Source organism: Apteryx mantelli, chromosome 4 (genome assembly GCF_036417845.1).
Source record: "Apteryx mantelli isolate bAptMan1 chromosome 4, bAptMan1.hap1, whole genome shotgun sequence".
NCBI lineage: Eukaryota > Metazoa > Chordata > Aves > Apterygiformes > Apterygidae > Apteryx > Apteryx mantelli.
Window position 1 is genome coordinate 32147254 of NC_089981.1, and position 24598 is coordinate 32171851.

Consider the following 24598-nt stretch of genomic DNA (forward strand, 5'->3'; position numbering starts at 1 on the left):
TCAGTCTGTAGTCAATTTCTAATCTTAACGATTAATCTTAATTACAATATTTCCCCAGAAAGTCTCTAGAAAAGGCAATGACGATCAAAAAGAGAACCAATATCAGTGTCTTAGCATAAAGAATGCTGTACTTTCCTTCAATTCCACTGCACTTAATAGGAGAGAATAACTTTTTAAGAACAGCTTCTATTATACAAGTATTTGTGCTAAATAATAACCATATGGACTCATGAGCGTAACTGCATATGCTGTTCCCATTTTCCACAAAATGCGCCATAGCACTGATTTTTTTAATATGAGATCTTCACACACGCATTTTCAAGGTACAGTGTGAAGCAGTTAAAAATATCATCATCCATAATGAAGCCATAGTTATAATCCCCCTACCGCTAGAGGAAGGCCCACCAGCTCTTCCCACTCTTTCGCAGCGACTGCGGGGAGCATGCCGCCAGCCCAGCCCTGCTTCCGTTCAGCTCCCTGGCTGCGGCTTGGACCCTGCCCACCTCGCTCAGTATAAAGACTAGGAGGTGCTGGAAAAAGCAGGCCGGGCGCCTCTTCTGTAATGTGTTACCCCAAATCCAGCTTCATTCGATTGCTAGCATCCCCATTAGCTGGAGATATTAATATCTTCCCTCAAACTGGGGACAGTGGAATAAATTACGCACCCAAAACAGCATCCACAGAGTTCTGGTGGCAAGAGGCCCATTTGCTTCTGCACTCCAATCAAAAGCAGCAACCTTTAAGCAATCTTTAATCCTTTCCTCTTCCTAACGGCAAGAGGAAACACCTTCCCCACAAATAGGCAATTACAGCAAGCCCAGCTCCCATTCCCTTGAACGATTAGCACCATGGATATAAGAATTAACAGTCACCATCTTACAAACATTACAGAAAATCAGGGCATAAGCTTTATCCACAAGAACGTGCCACATTATGAAAACAGTTGCAGAAATGCACACAAATTTACACACAGGACAATTTTATAAATAATTTCTACCTATATAAGACAACTGATGGCAAATATTCCAGTTTGATCCTATACGAAAAAAAAAAAATTTTAACTTAAAGTTCATTTTATAATATATTTACAGAAATATAAAATGAAAAAAGTGTATCAGAAAATTAATTTAAGTAAGACTGAAATGCACATTGGTACCTTATTAAAACAGAATACACTGGCTAGTCTGAAACCAACATTAAGAGTTCATTTCATGCAAAAATTTTATATTCAATACTTTCATTTCACTCCTTTTCTACTGCTTTGCACTCTTCAAGGAGTAAACCCATCTTTCAGTAGCAAAACTGTTAAACTACTGCTTTGCAACCATATACCATTATAAACAAAACAGCATATGAATGAATGAATCTAGCTAGATTTTATGATTAATACATTAATTTTGTAGTAAAAAAGATAATTTATAAAAGCACAAAACTACAAGAAAGTATTTACAACAAGTACTTTCAAAATATTGTGTGCTCCATTTTGAAACTAAACAAAATATTAAATCTGTGAGAAAGTGTAATGGTTTAGATTTTTGTTTTAAATATAAATGTGTTTAGTCAGTAAATCCAGAAGGAAGCTACTGTATATATTAAAATGCAAATATACATTTTTACAATCTAATATTAGAGCTGCTATAAATACAGAAGCTATATAGAAGTAGAGGAGATTATTTCTGCTTCCTAATACAATTACATTCTCTGTGGGTGTTTTGCCTAAAGAATGAAATACAGGGCTGCAAGTTGCAGTTACATTGCAAGTATAAATTTTTTGCCTTGATTTATAAAAAACAAGTAAGTGGACCAAGAAAACAACATTTAACTTCTTTTTAAGTAATTAGAATAATAAGATACTATCATATAAATTTTTTTGTCTGCATGGCTTGCAGCGTCTTACAAAGTATCATGGGCCCTAGTTTGCACTTGAGGATATTACAGCACTGAAAAATGAGTTTAGCTGTACAGGATGACCCAGTGTGAAAGACAGAAATGGACTCAAATCTTTTCATTTCCAATCTATGTCCCTATGCATTTAAGACCGTGCACATTTACATTACATTAACTCCTAAAAGTGAAGAAAGGGGAAAAATAAAACAGCAGGTCAAGAGAACCGTGTATGAAAATTAATAAATTTCCTCTATATTAAAGTAGTAATTGCTCTAAGAAATGCTACTATGTATAGAGGTATCTTAGATTGATATCAAAATTGTGTGGAATACATTGAGTGACTACACAAAATATTTGAAGCCACGCAAAGAACTATTAAGCTATACTGATACTACCTATATGCAAAAATGAGGTTCGTAAGTTACTCAAGTTGTCAAGTATTGTAGCTGACCAGAAAATTACAGTGTTTATTTTTTTTAAACTGTTAGTACATGAATTCTGGTCAGTTCTCTACATGCAGAGGACTTATTAATTCTACTGGGAGATTCAATATAGCTACGTATACTATGAGGACCATTACCTTCTATCATTCCATGAACAGCATATAGTTACTCCTGAGACCTTTTGCTAGGCAAGGAAGGCCAGCTGTGCTCTGGTTTCCCTCAGCCACTGTATTTCTGCATAACAGAAAGCTTTCACAAAATGCTTTATAACTGTGCTCAACCACTCCAATATTTTCTGAAAGTTTTGGATTTTCATTTAAAGTATCGTAAATAAGCAGTCAGGTAAAACAGTGGGAATCTGGATAATCATGTGGGAAGACCAAACAGGTAAGTGGGAAAGACAGCATTATTACTTAATATCCAATCCAAACAAGCTGAAGTTACTTTTTGGTTTTTTACACTTGAATATTTGGAAGGAACAAATTTGTTCAACTTGCTTTTGTGACAGAGAATCATAATATCAACATTTTTAATCTGAGAGAGTAATTCTGAAATGCATTTAATTCTGACCATTTCAGTTTGACATTTCTGATAAAGACTTATTGTGCTGGTCATATATTAATTCATGTACAACAGAGCTGCTCTTCTGCTTTATGGGTTTTGTTATCCATATGCCTCATGCTCCATTTGCCCCCCCAAAACTCCCTGGCTGGATCTAATCATGAGTTTTGAGTGTAGAGAAGAGATCTGGGTGCACATCAAGACAGTTTCAGCATGTATATGTATTTATGAACTCAAACCAACGTGGGGTTTTTGTGGCATTTGGTTCCTCTTTTAGACTTTTTGACATCACATCTCAATATAGTGTTTACTCAGAGTGAGATGCCAAGCAACCTGAATGAATATTATGCTTGAAGTTACAAGAAATCAAGAAGTTCATGTTCAAAAAGCTCTAGCTTGAGTTCATTCACCTTCAGCGATTTGGAGGCTTGAGAGTAAGAGGATTACCAGAATACATGCAAAGCCTGAAAACTGAGTATTATATCCAAAGCGCAGACCCATGCACTAGCACTGAAGTTGCTCTTGGAGCTATGATACCTTTGTTACAATGGCACAGCCACCTGTAAGATTTTTTCAATACATACACTGATAGACCAGATTGATCATAGTTTTTATTTGGAAGACTGTGAAGACTCTTTAAAACTCCTCAACTCTCTGGTTACTATATACAACCAAAAAGCAATGTAATTTAAATCAAGAAGATTACATATGTAAATAAAACAAAAAAATCACACTTTTTTTCCTCAAAAAGGATAAAACATTCCCCTAGACATGGGTCAAAAAATTTTTCCCATAAACAAACAGCAGAGAGATTATGACAAACACAGAGGATTTCTATGAGGGGTAACAGTACTAACAATATTTACAGACACTAGATTTTAATTTGTCAGTTGTTTAAGCATCATATGTATAGCAGAAATAAATAACTTGTAAGAACAGTTGCATAAAAGAACAGTGGCACAACAGATTTATTACTACTAAAACTATGCTCTCTACAGCACAAAAGGTATTCATATATAGGTTTAAACTTACTATATTTCAAACCCAACCACTAGCTAGGACTCTAGCATGATGCCATCTATCTGATCTAAATGCCATCTATGAGTGTCTGAATGTCTAAGTTAACAATAACTAGAATTAATTAGTTACAGCATTTATCACCATTATAACATTTAAAAAAAAATGTTAATAAAGTATTCTGAATCACTGGCCAGCACCACAGACGTTCGGGTTTATTGACAAGCTTTTATTCAGGTAGCTGTTACAGAACAGGTACTCTGCTGCAAGCCTTAATTACAAATGTTACATGTATCATACAAATCACATTCGCTGCCTAAGAACTCAATTATTCCAGGAAGCAATCAGAGCACTGTGGCTTCTTTTCTAAATGGTAAACTGAATATAACTTATCTGCATGTGCCCAATATTTACCACGTTAGCAATTAATGTGGTAAATTAGACTTGGTGAAAATCACCAAATGCTAAAGAAGGAAAAGACAATTACCATTTAGCAATACTTGACTCTTCATGAGATCTACAACTGGCAGATTTAATCAACTTAGATATTAACAGGATTTTCCCTACCATGAAATTTTAATATGTAGCAAGTTAAGAAGATTTACAAAACTTTCTTCATTCTTCTTTTATATTACAGATTTCTAAAAGTACTTGCAGAAAACTACTTTGTTCTGTATTTTCCAACAATTACTTGGATCAGACCTTCACCTACCTGTTCAGAGGTGTGACAGTACCACACTGAACTGAGACACCATCTTGAGGAATACAACTAACTGTTCACGTCTGGAAATCTGGGGCTAATAGTGCTTTAAAATGGGTTATTCTCCACCATAGCTAAGAAAATCATAATACATATTTATTCCCTTTATAGTCAGTGGTGTATATCACCGATTAAAATCCACACAACAGCAAGATTTAAGACTTCCTTCCCTTGTTAAACCAGATAAATCTCCATTGGCTTTTTTTGTTGCAGAAGTAAATACAGTTTTGATGCCTGAGAATGCTATATCTTCTCTTATGCAATTTGAAATAAGTGAAAATCTTACTCTGAAAAACTACAACATTAAGCTATAATACAACATTAAGCTATAACTAGAGGAAAAGTCTTCATATAGGATTGAATATTAGTCGTGAGACATTTAAATCAAAAAATGTAAGTGTGTGCTGTTCTACTTTTGCTGAAAGACTAAACCAAGCAGGACAAGTCTATATGTGGAAAAAAAAGAAAAGAAAAAGTCTGACTCATTTATACAAAAAAATAAAAGCAGACTGGCCAAGTCATGGTTCAATCCCCTGAAAACTTCTCTGCTTCCATGCAAGGATATAAATACTATAAAGATCACATTTTCTGACTGATATGGTCATCATTACCTCCTAAAGATCCATCCAACTTTCGATTTACTTTAACATAAAGAGATAAAAGGATTTTGAGAATAGGCTCCTAGGCCCCAGGGGCCCCAGAACGTTCTCGGTAACAGTGGGTGGGTGGGTGTGATTAGATCTAGGCTGACCACTGTCCAATTGCCTATTATAAGATGATTAGTTTTTATATAAATCCTGCATAGAAAAATACTAAGTAACTCTCAATAAAGTTTTAATGGTATGTTTTTAAAAGATTTTATACATGAAAAGTATTCTGAGGAACCCAAAAATAGAGTAATTAAGGTTTAGAACATAAATATTTATCAGAAGATGAAGAAGTGACCTGCTACTCCCATATTACCGTAAGACACCCCGGTGTCCAATCAAACACAAGAAACAAGGGAAAGTAAATAGGGACAGAAAGAAGAAATGTTGTGTCATGGACAAGAAGGGAAGCAGACTGCACCCAGCATGGCAGCTCAGGATGGCGCAAATGGATGTCTAACCACAGAAGCAAGACGTTGTAAGCACTTTCCTCATCATGCCAGCTTTTGGGTAGCTTCTGAAGCTAGCGCTGATGCTGGGGCAGCTAAAAGGATTTTTATTGCTAAGAAAGATCTTAGTGCATTCTGTTGATTCACCTTTCCTTAATAACTTTGTTCCACAGAGCAACACTTTGTACCCAAATACAAATGCTGTGAGGAGGCTGACTACACAACCTGACAGCCGATGATGCAATTCCATTCCCATGGATCCTTAAAATCAAGGTGCTTAAAATCATCTTGCAGTGTCCAAGGGCATTCAAAAGGTAATACAATATTTCTCCCTTGATCTGCATAAATCAGTTTAGGAGCTGATTATGTTGGAGCCTGTGTACCTTCCTGCAATTGGATTTAGCCACCTAGGGTTCCTAGCTTACGTCAGGCAAGTAGAAAGAGTCCCTTAAAATCTGAGGGTCTCCCAAACAGTCTCCCAAACACTTTGTAATATTTAAGTACAAAAGTCTTCTGTCTTGTGTCTTCAGTGAGACTGAAGCGTAGGCTTCTGCTTGGCCAAAGAGAGGCTCAGCCAGTATTGTTTGTATCCCCAAAATACATTCAGTAAACTGACAGTTATGCATTTCAATAAAGAGTCTGGAAGGAGTCAAACCTTCAGGCTATTTCATTGTAATCAGTGACTGGGAATGAAGAGAGGGGATGAACTGTTTCTGACTAAGCAATTATTGTGTGACATGATCTTAATTTGTCTTTTTTTTCTTTTTGAGGAGGAGGGCAAGCTTAAGTTTTAACACAGAAAGACATGTTTTAGAAAGCAAAGTAGTGTTCATAGGAGGTCAAATTCTCCTAAACTTTGTATTTTGCAGTCACTCAGAAAGCTGGCATTACGCACATACTTGCTCATGCCAAAAGACGTCAGCATTCCTTGCTGAACCTCAGAACTAGATTACTATTTTCCTGTGTCGCTTTATGCTTTTCACAACCAAACTGATCGTGCGCACTGTGCCTAGAAAGCCTTAAGAAGAATTCTAGCCAAATGTGGTCTACCAAGCATTTCTATCATCAAAGGTATCAGACTTAACTAAACCAAGAAAAAAAATCCCCCAAAACTAAAGTACTAGTCCAGAAAAAACTTCCTGGAAGCCTCTAAACTTACTCTGAATTTGTAGTGGTTAAATAAGAACAATATTTGGCATATAGAACAGTAATAACTTTTAAAAGCTGCATTTAACTTGTGACTATATTTAACTCTTCTATAAATTGAAGTCAGTAGACCAGAAGGTTGTGAAAGGAAGAGTTTTACCCTTCTGATTCAGAACAGGGTCCAAAACAGTCATTCTGTCTTGGAAATTCTAACAGCAAGTGATCAGAGTCTCCAAGAACTGAAACAGATACATATAGATAATAAAAATTATTTGCACTCCATCACATACAGAGAAAATAAAAATACAGAAGACTTTTGCTTCCTTTAAAGTGCAGGGTTTCAGAATTTTCCCATGATGGGTTTGGACATTACTATTTATAATAGTAGCTGCTTTTGAAGTGTTGTTTTTATTATATCATTGAAGCTCTCACAAATGACAGAATAACTGTGAAAGCTGTGTCCAGCATTTGTATGCCACTCTGTGGGAGGTGACCATAAAGAAGGTTTATAAAGAAGGCTTACTGTAAACCCTGTAATTCAGATATGGTCAAAGCTTTACATTCGAAAGGAAAAACGTAAATGTTCTTAGCAATCACTGATGTGTTTTTGGCGTTATGTATGGTGCCAGGGAGGACTGCGCTGAATGCCACATTATAATGTTAATTCCTAGCTTCAGCAATCACAATAATGGTGACTGTTTCATTCCCTCTTTGAATTGTTATCAGGAACAGAACAGTCATTTTCCCTCCGAGGTCAATAAACAAACCATTAGGCACAAATCTATTTTTCAGTTAATTTTTACTGGAAAGTACCTAATAGATTTTTTCTTTCACTTTTACCAGAGCATATGCATCCAAGATACCTGCATGCCCTATAAATGGGTGGTCATAACACCAATTTTTTCCCCTTTTTTCATGAATTTCAATTTCTAAGATGTCCTTTTAGCTGCCCAAATGGATTATGGGAACAGGTGCCAGTCGAGTAATCTAACTGTTTTGGCACTTTTTCATTTTGTTGGCGCTGTTGATGTTCATCCAGCAGCCTAAGTTTATATGCTGCTGATTTAATCTGTATATTCTTTAAGGCAATGACAATTTCATACTTTTGCATGTATAACATTGTGATTGCTGTTCTGACTGCGTTAACTTTTTGAGGATCTCTTGAGCTTTCTGCAGTAGTGTGAGGTACGGTGTGAAAGAGAGTTGAACAACCAGTACAACTTGACCCGGCAGAGAAGGGAGAAGGAAGCATTTATCGCAGTTTCTATAGTTAGTGGTACTTTATGCTACATTCCTTCACAGCAAAAAGCCCAGGCAGAACCACCATTAGCCACAGATGTTTAAGTTTTAATGAGTCTTGGTTCATTTTTTTGGTAATGACAATTATAGTTAAGACAGTAATGAAAAAATCCACTGAATTTGTGTTGTCGCATATCATTACTGGATTAAAGTTTAATTTTCTTAAAGCCACTTTACTACTGGTGGGCTTTCTGTTTAAAAGGATTCATAAAACATCACCACCTTATTTCTTTATGATAATGAAGTAATAAGTGGCTCAAGCAATAATACATTACACAACTAAGAGTGAGACAGTCCTGAGGGCAAAAGGAAATAGCCTTACTGATATTCACAACTACTCAACAACACTGAAAGAATCTTCTTGAATGCTGAAGGAACTCTTTTGAAAATTTCGATATATAAACTTTAATACATAACCTGTCTGGCCATCCAGCATGCAGTTTTGTTACAACTGGGTGTCCGCTTGACTCCCTTGAACAAAAAGGCCTGTAGGTGGATTCTTGGACTGCTTCAGTGCACATTAAAATGGATCACCTTAAACCAAATTATTTTGCTGGTACCAAGAGGTAGCAATGAGAAGTGGTCTGCCAAAGATTTGAGACCATTTCACAGCCAGTGTCAGAGCTGAGACTAGATCACCCTTGCAGATGTGGAAGAGGTGAGGGTTTGCCTCTGGTGCCAAGGAGCAAAGGGAGAAGGAAGAGAAGCATAGGGTGAGAGGAAAGCACCCGCAGATCGGCTTCCTAGTTGCACCTTTGCAGTCTGTTCAGAAATCAGTTGTGATTTTAACATTACATTCTCCTGAACTGGACTGAACTAGACTGAACTACCTGCAGCACAACCTTTGTGACAGTATCTCTTTAAAAGCCTAGAGCAGTTCGGTATCTCTAAAGGTACTCCCAAGACTGAGAAGCTTCTTTGAAATTCTCCGGTCTACTGCAGGGCACATCTTAGCAATTGCAAATGCTTATCCCTGACATAAATTCAAGCAAGCAAAGAAATCCCAGTTGTCCATGAGTATTTGACCAATCTGTCCTATTAAATATGACAAGCAAAATCTTAAGATATGGAACAATGTTTCCCTGGCAGGAACAGATCCTCTTGCACTTTCTTCTGATACTCTTCATAGTAAGAATTGCCTTAAGGAGTCTACAGACAAGCGAGTGGCCCTACAGCACAATGCACCTATGTAATTTGTTGTCTTTGTCTACTGTTCAAACGGCATGAGTACACATGCAACAGAGTGTATAAATAATGAGAAAACATCAGTAAGCGTTCACCAGCTCTAAGTAATGAAAAGTAGGCACCTCTAAACAGACACATCTGTTTTTACTGATAAAGGTCCATTTAGAAAATCCTGACTCTACAGAATGTCTCTACCATTTCCCTCAACTAAGACCATGTTTTTTACTCAACTCTCAACCAGATGGGTGCAATTTTGATCCCAAAAGTTCTTAAGTTTTAGATTTTCAGGGAAAATGAATGCCTTGAGACCCTAACAAGTTCACTTAGGGTCATAAATAGTAACTAAAAACTTTGAGTAACTTTTGAACACTTTGGCTTTAAGTTGCTAACATTCAACTGTGCAAGTAGAACCATCTTTGCTCAAATGTGTTAAAGGTGAAAAAAGCATCTTAGAACTCCAATAGTTCTTAATCTAATAAATATCTGATTTACTATTAACCAGATTTGACTTTAACTGTATGTTTAATAAGTATAAAAATACTTACTTCAGAATAACACAGCCTGTACCAGAAGGAGGGGCTGTCCAAAAAACTTGAATGCGTGTCCTTCTTCTAGGTGTACTCTCAGTAACAGCAACAGGACAATTACTCATGAACTGTGTTTCTTCTTCATCTATAATCTAAGGAAATACAAAGAGAAGAAAGTGAAAAGATAAGGACATACATAGCCAAGGACTCTAGAATGCATTTTGTCTGTTCAGGTTTTCTTTCAATGGGATTATTTACCATGCTCTCTTTTTAGCTCAACAGTGTCTGGTAAATTACTATATAACATGCAGGCAGCCCACTAAAAGAAAAACAAAATCCCAAGATAAATACAGAAAAATATTTCAGTTCTATGTTAACAGAAGTGGCTGCAAACAACCTTGCTTGCAGATCCCAATTATTGGAGCTTCATGTAAATATTTATGGACTGAGAATAATAGAAGATGCATAATTTCCATTTTTTGTATTATAGCAAACTTGTTTGGACAGATGAAACATGTCAGAGAGGAAGTGTTTTCAGTTTTCAGTTTGCTGTTGTTTTTTAAAAAATAACCTTTGTTTAAACAGTGCTATTTTCTAGGTATTGCGCCTGTCAAGGAAGGTAAGATGTGAATCATATTCATCTATAATTCAGAGACCATTATTTAGTCCTCTTTGCACACAATTTTACTTTATACTTTTTTTACTTTATGTGATTGATTTCTGGTTAACAGAAAGGCTTAAATGGTGTAAGTTGACGTGACATACAACATTTATGTCACCACTTTCTTAGTAATTAGTAGGCACTATAAAATCAGGGAGGCTGATGTAGACTAGTGTTGCTCAAAGGACTTTACTCAGAGGTGTCTTTCCCACTGCATACGTACTTCATGGATTCTACTTTAAGCCTTCTGTTCATCAAATCTCAAAAAAATTCATCAGCAGGTATAAAGTTTTATTTGGAAACAGGCAATTGCTGTGATACTGCAAATTTTCTCTTCAGAATTATTCAGTGGTCCACACTGATTTGATGAAGCAACAATTCACATCACGCTGGGTCTAGATTCAGGAAGCGAGTTGTGAACCTCACCATTTTGAGAAACAACCTACGATTACAAATTTATAACAAGACTCAACTCCGAGGGAGCTTTTTCAGAATTCAGGTTTTAATTACCCGCTTTTGACAGATTATATTGACAGAATATTATCTTTTGCAATAAATATAAAACTTCAAGCAGTATTTTGATACAAAATACTACTTTACCTTCTGAAAAAGAGCCAGTATCTTTAGATTGACAAGATTTTTGTTAGTAAGCAGGCATCCACATTGTCCTACCCAATGATACTGCCAGCATTCCCAAACATTCCTAGGTGAGCCAACAAACAGATTTCTGGTTTTCCATGGCATGGAAACCATTGACCCAGGTCAATGATGAGAAGCTCTATTTTAGCTGGTCAGTAGGATAACGGTTAATGAGTTTTCAGTTTAAAGCCATTAATATTCTTTAACATTTTCATCACTTTGTAGAATCTATGTAGCTAAACACAATGTGTGCAGCTATTATTTTGCTGGATTTTAATAAATGCGAAGTATTTGGAAGCATGGGAGGCAGTGCAGGTTTAAATTGGCACTGAACTGTTTCTACTTCCACTTTATACAACTGAATGCACTTACCTCAAGCACTAAGAAATCCCTAGTCTACAATTCTTTCTTGGACATCAACTGTATTTATTCTGTCTACCTTATTCTTTCCACAGCAAAAAAGAGAAATAATATTATTTACTTATCTCTCAGGTTTCCTCAATTATTCAGGACCATATCAAGTGACCTTTTACTCATATCCCATAGTAATTCATTCTCAATCAAGTCCCAGTTTTGGTGGGAGCTTTGAGTGAAGAATGTGTGATTTTATACCCATCTTACACAAAATAAAACACTACTGTAAATTATATTATACATGATCACAGGATAATTCAGATTGAAAGGGATCTTAGGAGATCATCTAAAAATTCTTAGAAAGGGCAGCTTCTCTGGCAAAACTCAAATACTGCAAATTACTGAACCAGTTACACTAGCTCCATATTCTATTGTCAGATGCAAACTGCTCCTGTAGTATCACATCTCACATGCTTAGATAAAAGCTTTAAAAATACGTTCAATTCAGGTCAAGGAAGTAATTACATATAAGTGTAAATAAGACTGACCAGATAAAAGCTATTCAACAATGATGAAAGAACCTTTCAAATATGTTGCTTGTTCCAAATCCAGTTTAGCTCATGTCTGAAATACGCTTCATCAATGAATGTTTCTTCAGAAGCCCAACTGAAATAAACCTGTATTCTTAGAGTTACTATTTTTAGCTAACAAGGATTCAGCTGCTTTCATATCCTTAGATATCATTGCTCCAGCAGTCATCACTGTAGAGCCATCTTTGATATATTGGCATGTTAGGTAAATTCTCATCTCCAGGTGAGTCAATCCTACTTTTTCCACCATCGATGAACTGAATTATGAATAAATAAATAAATAAATAAATAAAACCAAATCCAACAACTAATACTTAAGGAATGAGTTCTGAGCAACTATGAGTAGTTAGTGCAACTAGAATTTATGGCTACTGCAAAAACTGAACCTGAAATACCTGTGTTCTACATAGTCATTAGGTTAGAGCACATCCATGCCTTTTTCCACTAGCAACAAATGAACACACAAACGTGGACATATTTTGTACCTCTGTAGCCTATGAAATTGCTGCAAACTAGCAACTTATGAATTTTCCCAAGGAATATAGATGTCCATAATGAAATAATTTGAAAGCTATGGTTGCATTTTAGAATATAGATCCTGGAAGAATGTGACTGGACCTCAATGCTACATCACAATTTCCTGCATCAGTCACCATCAAAGCAAGAAGATGCACTGCATAAATGTCTATTGGGAAAACGTGATCATAAAAGAATAAGGTCCGCCAGAGAAGAGTTCCTCTGAAGAAATAATGAAACAAACTTTCATAATAAAGACTCCTAATGTTGACAGAATATAGTGAAGAACTCCTAAACTAGCTGGAAAAACCCAAATGCCAGTTGATTTGAAATGATTAAAAATCCATGGTATTTGAAAATATTTTATAAAACTCAGGAGAAATATCCAGATTTTAGAAATGAGTTCAGGCAAATACAAACTCGTCTCAAATCTATTTGTTAAAAAGAAGTTTTTCCATGTCTACTGAGGTTTGATGCTTAAAAAGAGTTCTTGGGGATGACAAGGACAGGGTAATTACTTATATGACAAGATTCCAATAACACAATATTTTATTGTGGTGAATAATATTATTGCACTCACATGTGACCCAGGAGAAAACAATAGTATCCTGGCCAACTTTGGAAAAAAAAGATACATAGTCTCTGACAATAATACAATCCTGATTTTTCTCCTGGAATCAAGTTAGGCCACATAGGCACAAAGGAAAGAATTGGCAGGAAAAAGGCATGCAGATTAAAATGAAGAAATTGCAAAACTATAGTTTGCCAGATTCTAGGTTATCTGTAATGGGAAGTCTTACATTTTCAGGAATGGACCAGCAATTAACTGTATGTTGGACAAAAATCCTAAAAACTAAAACAAACACTTGGCCAAGAAATCCGAGGTTTCTAAAGGGGGAATCTCAGTGTGACAAATTCTTTTGAATCCACTAATGCCAGTGACATTAGTCTTAACATTCTATTTAGGTTTTTTTTTCCTATTATAATTGTAATATCATTGGACCAAATTTTTCCCCCAGGGAGACTAGCGTAAATCCCAAATAATGCTCTTGGAGTTAATCTGGATTTGAACAAGCATAACAGAGAGCAGAATTTGGCTGAGCTTGTGTAAATCTACAACATGGAAGTAAAGATATTAAAAAGGAGAAACTACCAGCTACAGGCTTTGTCTTGCATTCTTTGCATACCCCAACCCCTGAAGTGGGCGAGGAGGAGTTTTGAGTGTTCCTGAAAAGCAGGACTGGATAACTCCTTCGTTGTTAAACAGATGAATGAATGGTTTTATTTTCTCAGAACTGCAATAGATAAAGGGAACACTGAGTAATAGACTTCACTGCTCCTGATTTATACAAACTATTAGTCAAATAAGCGAAACCAGGTAGTTGTCCTCTCCATGGTTAAATTCGTTTACAAATTTACATCAGTATAAAAAAAGCTGCGATGCTGACAAAAGAGTTAAGTACACCAAGAAGAAAGGAATCAACATCAAGTACAAAAGGAGATGAAGTTATATAAATCCTGTACTGGCTTGTGTCCACTTCCTTAGCTTAAATTTCTGGCCAGGATCTTCAGTACCATTACTTATTCTGAGGACACATCATCACTTTCCACCCACTGAAACAGCTGTGCTCTACTGGAACAACTGAATTAAAAAACCCAGACAAAGTTCACAAGATAAGTTCTTTCATGGACACTTCTTTTCCTTTGGAGGAGCTAATATGGAGTCTGACTTCCAGAATGTTGCAAAACTATCTTCTCCTTGAGGAAACTTTCCTATTATAAAAAGAATATTACATCTGCATAATATTTGGTCTTCAGGGTTTAGCGTAGAACAAAGTTTATTATATGGAAGGGAAAACCAATGATGCATAAAGTCTGTTACAAATCTATCTTGAAAATATAGCTTACTTATGACCAATTTCTTTGCACTATTTCCTTCCGAGTCTGTACTCAGAAGAATCAGAACTGGGACTTACTATGAAATGTCAGTCATCAGTCTTGCTGCAGACGGAGCCAAAAGCTGCAGAGCACCGCTGAGCACTGCTGTGCTCTCAGTAAGAATCACAGGCTGCAGCTCAGCACCTGAAGGCTGGAGCTGGCTAACAGCCAGCCACCCACCGGAGGAAGTGTCCAAATCTGCCCAAGAAAAGCACTGCAGAATGACCTGTAGTTTAGCACTGTGTTCTGGTAACTTCCAGCACAGTCTTTACCCAGATACCCTAAAATCTTGTAACTGAAGTTCAAATTTCGCTCTGTAATCATCGCCTGAGCACAGCTGGGATTCAAGGAAAGATGAAGTGCAGTTAGATAACATGCCAGTAAGTGATGTGAAAAGCAGCAGCATCACAAGGTGATGACACAGGCCTGTCCGCCTGTCTCCCTGTCTGTCCAACTACCTGCGCCTTTTTCAGTCCGTTCTCAAACAAGTCTTCGCACCTTCCAAATACTTCTGAACCAGGTACAAGGTAGGTGGAGTCATGGAAAGAAAAAGACCCTCCCAGTGCTTTACAGAAGTATGATGCCAGACAGATCAACTGGATAAAGTGTGTGATATATATTAGTGAAAGGAGAGGAAAAAGTAAAAGAGGTATACCATCTTCCAAGACATGAAACAAATTAAACATTTGTGTGTAAGATGTTCTAAGGAAAAGGATCTGAATTCTGTCCAATTGTCCTCTTCTTCTTTAAAATAAGGTTTTTTAATAGCGTGTTCCCAGCAAAAAAGGCCACCTTGAATGATCAAAAGGAAAAAAGACAGCCTTCTGTCATCTGAGAACCTTATGCACTGAAGTGTTCCAAAATTATTCATTATCAAGAATTTTGTCTATGTCATACTGTATTGCACTTTGTTCTTCAGTCTAAAATAACAAAAGAGCTGTATAACGCAGAGCTTACACAGAAGCTGTTACAGGACAGGTTGCAGGGTCTGTTCAAACAACAGGGGCAGAAAGCCCTTCAGTACGGCAAGAATCTGAAGTACAATAAAGCACTTCACTGCCAGCTTTCACACTGAACAGCCTGAACTCCCTGCCTGAGAGATGGGCTATGGAAAGCTTAACCAAACAGGAAATTCTTCTTTACTTAATTCAATATATATGAAAATAGAGCATGTATATTGACACAGACAGATAAAAATAACTTTGCAGCACTTAGTAGATGCAAAACGTTATACTGTATGTTTTTTCATACGTTTCATTTCACTTGAGCCATTCTCAGTTAACTTAATGCTGCAACATGTTGAATTAATCATTTTAAGACTTATGCTGGAGGAATTAGCATATAAACTGTACATGGCCAATTAAGAATGCTATGCAAAAAGACTCAGAATGACTAAGAGATGTATGAACTTAGATTGCTGTGAACTGAGACAGTTTTCATCTGAACAGTCACAAAGAGTGGACTTATGATTCAAAAAAGAACCAAGGTTGAAGCTTTTTTTCCTATGAGTTTTTCTCCTTAGCTGTAACATTAACAATTATATAATATTATGCATTATATATTAACAGTTAGATAAACTGATCCAAGCTCCTTTACCAGACTATATTACTACTATTTTTGACAGATAATCCAGCTTTTCCCATATAACATATTACTTCTATAATCTCTAACAAAGAAACTCTATTAGGCATGGAAAGCTGTCATTAATCTCATAGGTATAAATCTCATTTGATCCTATCTGTAACTTTCTTCAGCAAGTACCTATTTTGTCTAAGAAAATTCGTCCTTTCTTGTTTCATGTTTGAATTCCTCAAAGCTTTAATACTTTAATACTAAGAAGTACTAAGATCCAGCAGGGAAAGAACAAAATCTTTTTGAACAGCATTCTCTTATGAAGTCCCTTAAAAGACTCTAGCTTCTTAATGCAGCCAATGCTATCCAACAATCCTCAGAGACGGTAAATTATTTTGAGGACTGAACTTGCTTTTCTCACCTTGGCACATAAAGATTCAAAACGCACCAATTGACCGTTGCCCAAGAGAATGCCCTGGCATAAGCAGCCGAGCATACAAACTAGTTGTAGCAGAAGGGACATCAGCACAAATAAATTGCGTAAAGGAATGTCTCGTGATGTATCGGGCAAAAGCAACGCGTCGCTGTGTGCCTCGCACTGCAAGGGACTGAACTTTATTCTTCAGGTCCTTCGGAGCATTTCAAATGATGCATTAACATTCTGGGTGAGAGGGACAATTTCAGTGCTGAAGAAGCAGAACTTCTGGTTCACCTTGATGTACAATTTAGTCTAATCAGACCTAAATCTAGAGTAAAGTTACTGAGATCAGACTCAACTACACAATTTAAACACATTAATTTCTTATTTTCTGTTATGTTGAGCTGATAGCTAAAAGACTGAATTTGCTTTTCAAAGAAATAGGGATTCATTTCTATCCCATGGTGTAAAAACAGTTTACATGTGGAAGCATGAAAAAAGCAGAGAAAGACAGTGTAAACTTCATGAGCACTTAGTCAAATGAAACTGTTTTCTTCTTTTTCATCCCTGATCTTTCCTCAACATAAGAATCCAGAGCAGTAGCCCAAAATGGCCAGTCAGAAAGAAACAGTAAAAATAAACTGTGCAGATTTCCCCCGCTGGGAAGAAATGTGACCTTCCCAACTCTGACGGCAGGGTCAGGAAGGGGAAGCATGCCCCCGCAACCCTGGCCCCGAACGACGGGTGGGTGAGGACGCGGTGGGCGCCGTGTTGGGCTGCGGTGTGCCACCCCCCTTGCTGCCAGCAGCCCCCCAGGTCAGCATTCAGCAGAGCCATCCTGGAGCTGCAGCTCCCCTCCCCTGAGCCACGGCCAGCCACGGAAACCAATCCACAAGAGCGGCCACAGTGAATCAAACCCAGGATTAAAAAAAAGAAGATGGGAGTACTATCACTTAAGACTTCCCTGGCTCTCACCAGTTTCTGTCCAAAGTCTAACAGCATTTCAATAGTTTGTATCTGTCATCTCTTTGCCCCTTATAATAGGAAGATCAAAGTGCAAACTGTTTTCCCAAGATTATAAAACTAACATAATTCACTTAAGACTAGAACCACAATAAACTTCAACCAAGATACAGGCAGAATTGTTTGTGTAATACTTTCATAAAGGGATTATTTTACACTCAATGCTATTTTCAGCAAACTATTTCCACATAAAGATTATTTACATGGCAAAGAATAACTGTTTCAATCTAGTAGGGAATATTCACAGGAAAAAAGAATTTATGACAGGAATAAGACCTGAAAGTTTTTCAAGTGCTTAGACTTTGGGAGAAATGTTTACTGAAAGTGATGTAATAGAAAAATCAGTATCATGAATAATCAAGAATTTTTAGAAAACAATCACTTGAAAGCAGTATAAACTTATGGATTTTATATTCTACTTCTGCAATCATAACAGTCATAACCTTGCATTTAAGCTTATAATATTCACACATTTCTTTGGAGAGAAAAAAATTTGTCGGACCACTCCTAAATATAATTGTTAGTGTTTTATCTGGTTATATATCAGCCAATTAACTACATCATATTTAAGAATCTACTGTTATCTGACCTTCTAGATGAATAAAAGGCATTGGAAAGTTGTGCAAGAAAAGAAAACATTCACTACAAGATTTTCACAGCCTCATAAAATAAAATGAGATAAGATAAGGCAAGGCAATGTGGATACAACCCCAGACCAGAACTCGGGAGACCTGACTTCTCCTGTTGAGCAACTTTTCTCAGATCACTTCACAGTAGTTTGTTTCTCAACTGTTAAACGTGGATATAGACATTGAGCTCCTTTTCAAAGCAGTACATGAAATATTCTATAAAACATACTCATTATTATCCTTAACAGCTTGTTATACCTCAAATTAGCCTCAGATTTCATAAACAGAAGTTCTTTGGGAAGAGATTAAATATGAGATGTCAGATCTTCAGTCTGCTCTGTGCTATGCCAACAGCTCAAATTAGATGGAAAACTGGCTCTTCCAAGCAGCTGGGAATTCGAGTCAGGGAAACGTGGGGAAGCCACGGAGTTGGGATGGCTGCCTGGGCACTGCCCCACGTCTCTCCTTATAAAAGGAAGCGAGCAGCTTGGCAGCAGGATTCAGCCAAAGAGCTCCCAGCTTGGCGCATTTCTGCCCACAGAACCCGGCAAGCACAACAATAACCAACCTGGCAGCGTTCCACCTAGCAAATTACATCTTTTGCACACCAGGATGCTTTTTCAGCAAATTAAGGGATTGTATCACAATTACTTTTAAAATGGACATTTAAATACTACTAAAAATAAGGACTTTGTTTTGCAAAAAATGTTTACATTTTCATTTTGCTTCTCACTGCAATAAAAAGCAAAACCTTATTTACTTATTTATGTTGCAAAACTCGAGAAACATTCTAGTAGATCATGCTCTGGGACCAGTATTTAATATGCTTCACTTTTGTGATATGGAAGATCCAGAGCCACGTATCCACTCCGAATCAGGTGCTTTAGGGTCCACAACACATACCTGTGAGCATTTGCAAAATGAGAAACTTTCAGTCAGTCTCTTCTCTGATTTGCTCTACTTCATATATGCGCTCGCTGAACCAAGGGCAAAGACAAGCTGGCTCTACAGTCAGGTGATAAAAGCCCTGATGGGCCTTCAAATCACTATTCTGTTTATGCTGATGACTTCACCTCCAAGTTACAAAGCCAGTCTCTTCCCTGCTGCCCTAGCACAATATTTTACTAGTTTTACAAAGCAGAGGGACCTGAGAGAAAGAAATTGTGAGAAATCTCTCCTGAAATAGCCATATTGATCTTTAGGACTGCAAAACACCCTGGTAGAAAACCAGTTCTAAATGCCTAGGACATTTGAACCTTAGTTTCTCCATCCAGATTGAAAGTCTTTTGTCATTTGTGACGGCACTCTTCCTCTGAATGGAAGTGATGTCTGGATGAAAAATCTTCCCAACAAAATGTTCACCAAAGTTGATATATTCCACTAACAGTGTCTATACACTGGTATTTTTTTTCCTGGAGAGAAGCAAGATTGAAATGTTTGCCAAAAAATTGAGAATCACTTCTAACACTGGTTTACTGAGTACAAGATTGAGATCCAGATCCATGTCAGTTCTGAGAGGGCTAATTTCAAGCTCTTAAAACTATTCAATTACCAAATAACAGAACTCCTCCTTGTGTTCAGTTCTGACTGACCCTCACAAGCACATACTCTTGTTCAAAAAGGCAAGGTGTCTTCTTCAACTAGGGGCTCATTGATACATCTCTTACAATGTATCTGTATCAGGAGTTTGCTTTTAAGCCAGCATGAGCACTTTGGCTGTGTTACTGCTGCTTATATAAATGTCGTTGGGTCTGCCAGCACTGAAAATTCGTAGAAAACTTTTTGTCAAAAAAGATTAGTCCCTGCTTGGCATAGTGGGCCACTCACACATGCAGAAGCACATGCACTAAAATAAAATAAAATAAAATAAAATAAAATAAATTAAAAAATCCAACAATGCATACAAATTTTTTTTTTCCATTTTCCAAATTCATTTGGTTAAGAATTCATTCAGATTCTTCCTGTCCTAGCACCAAAAAAAAGATTAATAAATATATATTTAAATATTTTCAGGTCTTTACTAAGCATGTGTTTAAAGTCTTTGAAAAATCAAAGGAAGACCGCTCAGTATGTTGCAGGATTGAATCCAGGAGAAGTGAGAATTATTTTTATGGATATGCTTATGGAAAGCTGAAAGACTATGTGATTGCCATGACCATGTTTACCCTCTCTATCTGTAAATGTAGCTAATCACTGGCACTCAAATTTTGATTGATTTTTTGCCATATGTAACTGAATATCTTGCCAACAAACTCCTAATAATCTGTAATTTGTCATAACCATATGAAACTTTCAATACGAACACGAGGATTTTCACCAATTTTTGCAGCAACTACCTTCATCTGCTTGAGCGCGTATGTCTTTGTTTCCATCACTGCACATAACTCTGAGCTAAAATACCTTTTATAGATGCTTGAAAGGATGGGCCTTCACTGAAAGTAATGGACATTTCATTAGGAAGCCCCTCTAGTCACCATTCAAGTCTAGTCAATAACATACTTAGAACTCAGTAGTCCAGAACTTCTGTTATCTATGAAAATTATCTAATTACCTCAAGCCGCCAAACAGATGAGAAATGTAAACAACTGAAAAACTGAAATTCTCATGTTCATAAAGAAACAGCACTTGAGAGAGGAAATGCCTTCTGGTCCTAAATCCACCATTCAATATCATGGGTCCTGGAAGGCTTAACTGACGACAGGCAAGAAAATCCAACCATCATGTCAGAAGAACAAAGAACGTACCAGGTAACAACTGACACCTAGATTAATCACAGCATTTCTGTAGTTTGGTAAAGCTGGTACTGTTGAGGGAGAAATTCTTCCCTTTTAAATGATTTACATGAGGAACTTTTGGCTAAGATTATCATTCTTTATGTACTCTTGCCATAGCTGTATATTATCAATATCCTTAGCACTTTAACAAGCTATGCACAAGTAACATGAGTGCCAGTAAATTATTTGACATGGACTCACAAAAAGGACATGGACTTAATCTTCTGCTCACACAAGATGCTTCTCATTTTCATTTCTGGGGCAATGAATTCCAGGTATGTATATGCAACTTGATTTAAGCAGACTGTTAGCCAGGAACTGGTCTTTTTTCTTCAGGACCAAGATCTCAGAGAAAAAACAGGTGCAGGACTAGCCAAAGGAAAATAAATATTAAATTTGAGACATAAAGCATGTTTGACACATAAAACATCAGGTAAGGAAGGAATTTTATAGTGGCTAGCTGACCCATATGCAGAGCTCTTCTCCCGAAGCCACCTTTCCATGTCTCAGATTCTGTCTGCAACCTTTCTCCTTCCTCAACCTTTCTTTGTCTTGCATTAGCCACAGTGCAAATTGCCAAAGAGACTTCTTCTAATTATGACTTTGCAGAGTAGATAGTGAAATACAGGCTTAACCTTTGACAGGACTCCCTTACTACAAATAATCAGTACTAATATTATTAATAGAGATTACGCTTTTTTTTTTAAACAATACAACACAAAATTTGTTAGCAGATTAGGCACATCAGATCTGATGAAAGTTATCTGAAATACATAGTAAAATGTGAGTCTGCATGTTTTACTGGATCAGCATTTCTCAGTTGCTTATTCTGTCCAGGCTTTTCTTTTATCCTTCATTTCAGAAAGTATTACACTACTCAGCATTACGAATATTCTGCCAAGGAAAGCTACCTCACTTGGAGCTCCTCCTTTAAGTTAAGAAGGGATTTAAGGATTACAGAAAATACATGTTTTTAATAGCATTATTGTCCTGATTGGTGTTGGAGCTTTGAAGCAGCAGAAGCTTTGGCACACGTGCTATACATGTTCTTCCTCAATGCCAAAATATACATCCCAACCTAGTTCAAGCAGATTCCACACAAATTCCCTTAGCCTTCAGATGACTGTGTACAGAACATAAGCTATTTCAGAGAGAATTAATCCACTGGTAAAACCACATTTAAAACAGAAATACTGTCGATCTGTAAGCACAGGTTTTACACAGCTAAATTTAAGAAGGCGTTTACCTCCTTAAAAGAGCTCACAAACCTTTCACATAACAACTTGTATTAGTTGTCATATCAGGAACACAGTTCATACAGAAGTAAGGGTTTGTGGCAGCACTGACAAGAGCTAGGAGCAGTTATAAAGTCACCTCGCTCTGTGTGTATATGTGCGTGTGCATGAGTGCGTGCCTGCACGGTAGTACAAACAGGAGATGATCGTAATCTGGGCTATGGCATCTGCAATGAGTACTGCCCCCGCCCCTGAATAGGCCCTCTCTTTATTTTTGATATGCTGATGAACTATTAGTGCACAAATTCTCAAACATTCTCCTTATTTAGAAGCAATCACAGATAAACTTGATTGCACAGGCTACTCATGAGCAATTTCCCTGTCTGCCTCTGTGTCCGAGGTTTTCTCTAGAGCCCAATTTCACATCACCTAGAGTACCGTTTCTCATAAATTAAGCCTGCTTACTGAGGGTTTCAAGAGAATCAAAAAATTATTCTTTCTCCTTTTCCGTTTGGGGAGGTTCTGCACCAGAAAGACACACAGCAACCTGTCAACAGTGAAAAAACCCTGTCAGAAAAGGGGAGTCCTGCAGGCAGGCTTTTGATTCTGTTCAAGAAGGTGGCGGGCTCTCTTCAAACTCTGACTGCAGTCCAGCTGGTAAGTGCTGGGACTGAATGAAAACCTCACAGTGACAAATATTAAAACCCACTGTATAAAAATATGGTTTTGACACTCTTTCTGAATATTCTCTTGCACAAAACACTCAGAAAAAGAATTAAGAGAATTGTGGGAAAAAAGTTTCATTTTTTTGTGTGTGAAAATGTTGGTCTATATTCTTTTGACTATAGCATTTTTTTCATTGTGGTATAAGATGTTTGCTGGAGAGCTGTACAACATTCTTAAACAAATACACAGAAAGTCATTCTGAAAAAAGAGAGTAACAGATTTTTAGGAAAGGCTTATAATGAAATCTTTGATATCTCTGAGTTGAAACAGTCTGTACAGAAAAAAGAGCTGTGGCAACAAAAAACTGAACTTTATCAAATTGTACTTGTGTATATAGTAACAATATTAAGACTGACAACCATTGCCAGGTTTAGCAAAAAAAATTTACATTGTGGCATCTTGCTCTCATATTAATAACTCCAAGCATGGTACAATGGTGGAGATTTGTTTTTTTCAGTGCAAATTTTACTCACTAAACATGGCACGATTTTCACTCTGCAAGCACGACAATCAGAAGTTTGCCTGAATGAAGAGGCTTCCTCCTACACAGCAGGCTGAAGAAGTTTTACCTTGTTATGAACAGAGAGGTAAAATAAACTGGTACCTTTTCATGCAGATATCACTGCTTGTTTAATTTTTAAATGCTACAAAACATTTGTAATTTTAAGTTAAAACAGCTCCAACATTGCTTTTGTATTAGGATCTAGAATGGTACTTTTGTCCCCTCATTTGTACAGTGGCTAGTCGTAATACTGTGGACACACCGATTCCATCTTGCTCAAATGATATGTTCAATAAAATGTTCACTTAGTTGTACTTCTGTATTAACCCATGTCAAACACCTTGTGTACATTTGCACACCAATTTTTAAACTTACTTCAAGATAGTGGTTTTGATGACCCTGCTTTTGAAATGTAGCTGTACATTCTAAGTGCGTTTCCAAGAAAAATGGTATACAGGACAACACGTTTGAAGGACAGAATCACAGCAAGAGCAAGTTGAGGGGGGCACGCCTGAATCAGATGCTGCTGAGAGAGCACCAGCTAGGAACGAACACAGCACGCCGTGCCAAAAGCCACGCTTGCTGCTGCCGTGGTCCAAAGCCCACTGCTCCGCTGTGCCGGAAGGACGAAGGGTCAGGAGGAGCCAGAAGTCCGATGGAGAGGGTGGGAGACCACCTCCCTACATCTCTCAGCATGACTCCACTAAATTCCGTTTACAATAAAAATCTAAAGTTTGCAGCATTGTCACAGAAAGCTATTGCTGCAGGCAGATTTCAGAGCAATCCTATATATACAGTCTGCACTGTGTTAACACCTACTGATGGTTCAGTGTGTTCTGTTTTGAAAAATAAGCTTTCTTCAAACACATCAACTTTCTGGTTGCAAACACTTTTCAAATGAAAATTTTTACTCCCATCTTACCATATATGCAGATGACAGGGCACTACAGCTTTAGAAGAAATATGAACTCAAAGGGAGTTAATTCCAATGAATATGTATATCATGACTGTAAAGCTGTTGCATTTGAAATTTCATCGGGCAAGTAGAAATTCAATATATGCAGTTGCAGACTGAGAGGGAGGTAAGTACTTTCTCTTTG

At 37.1% G+C, this 24598-nt stretch overlaps 1 protein-coding gene across 1 annotated transcript in view; it reads right to left on the reverse strand.

Moving 5' to 3' along the window:
- SPON1 (spondin 1) overlaps nt 1-24598 on the reverse strand; it is a 206921-nt gene that overhangs the window by 158170 nt on the left and 24153 nt on the right. Inside the window, exon 3 of the mRNA XM_067296173.1 lies at nt 9940-10073. Within this exon, the coding sequence (XP_067152274.1) occupies nt 9940-10073 (134 nt within the window). The remainder of the gene's footprint in view (nt 1-9939; nt 10074-24598) is intronic.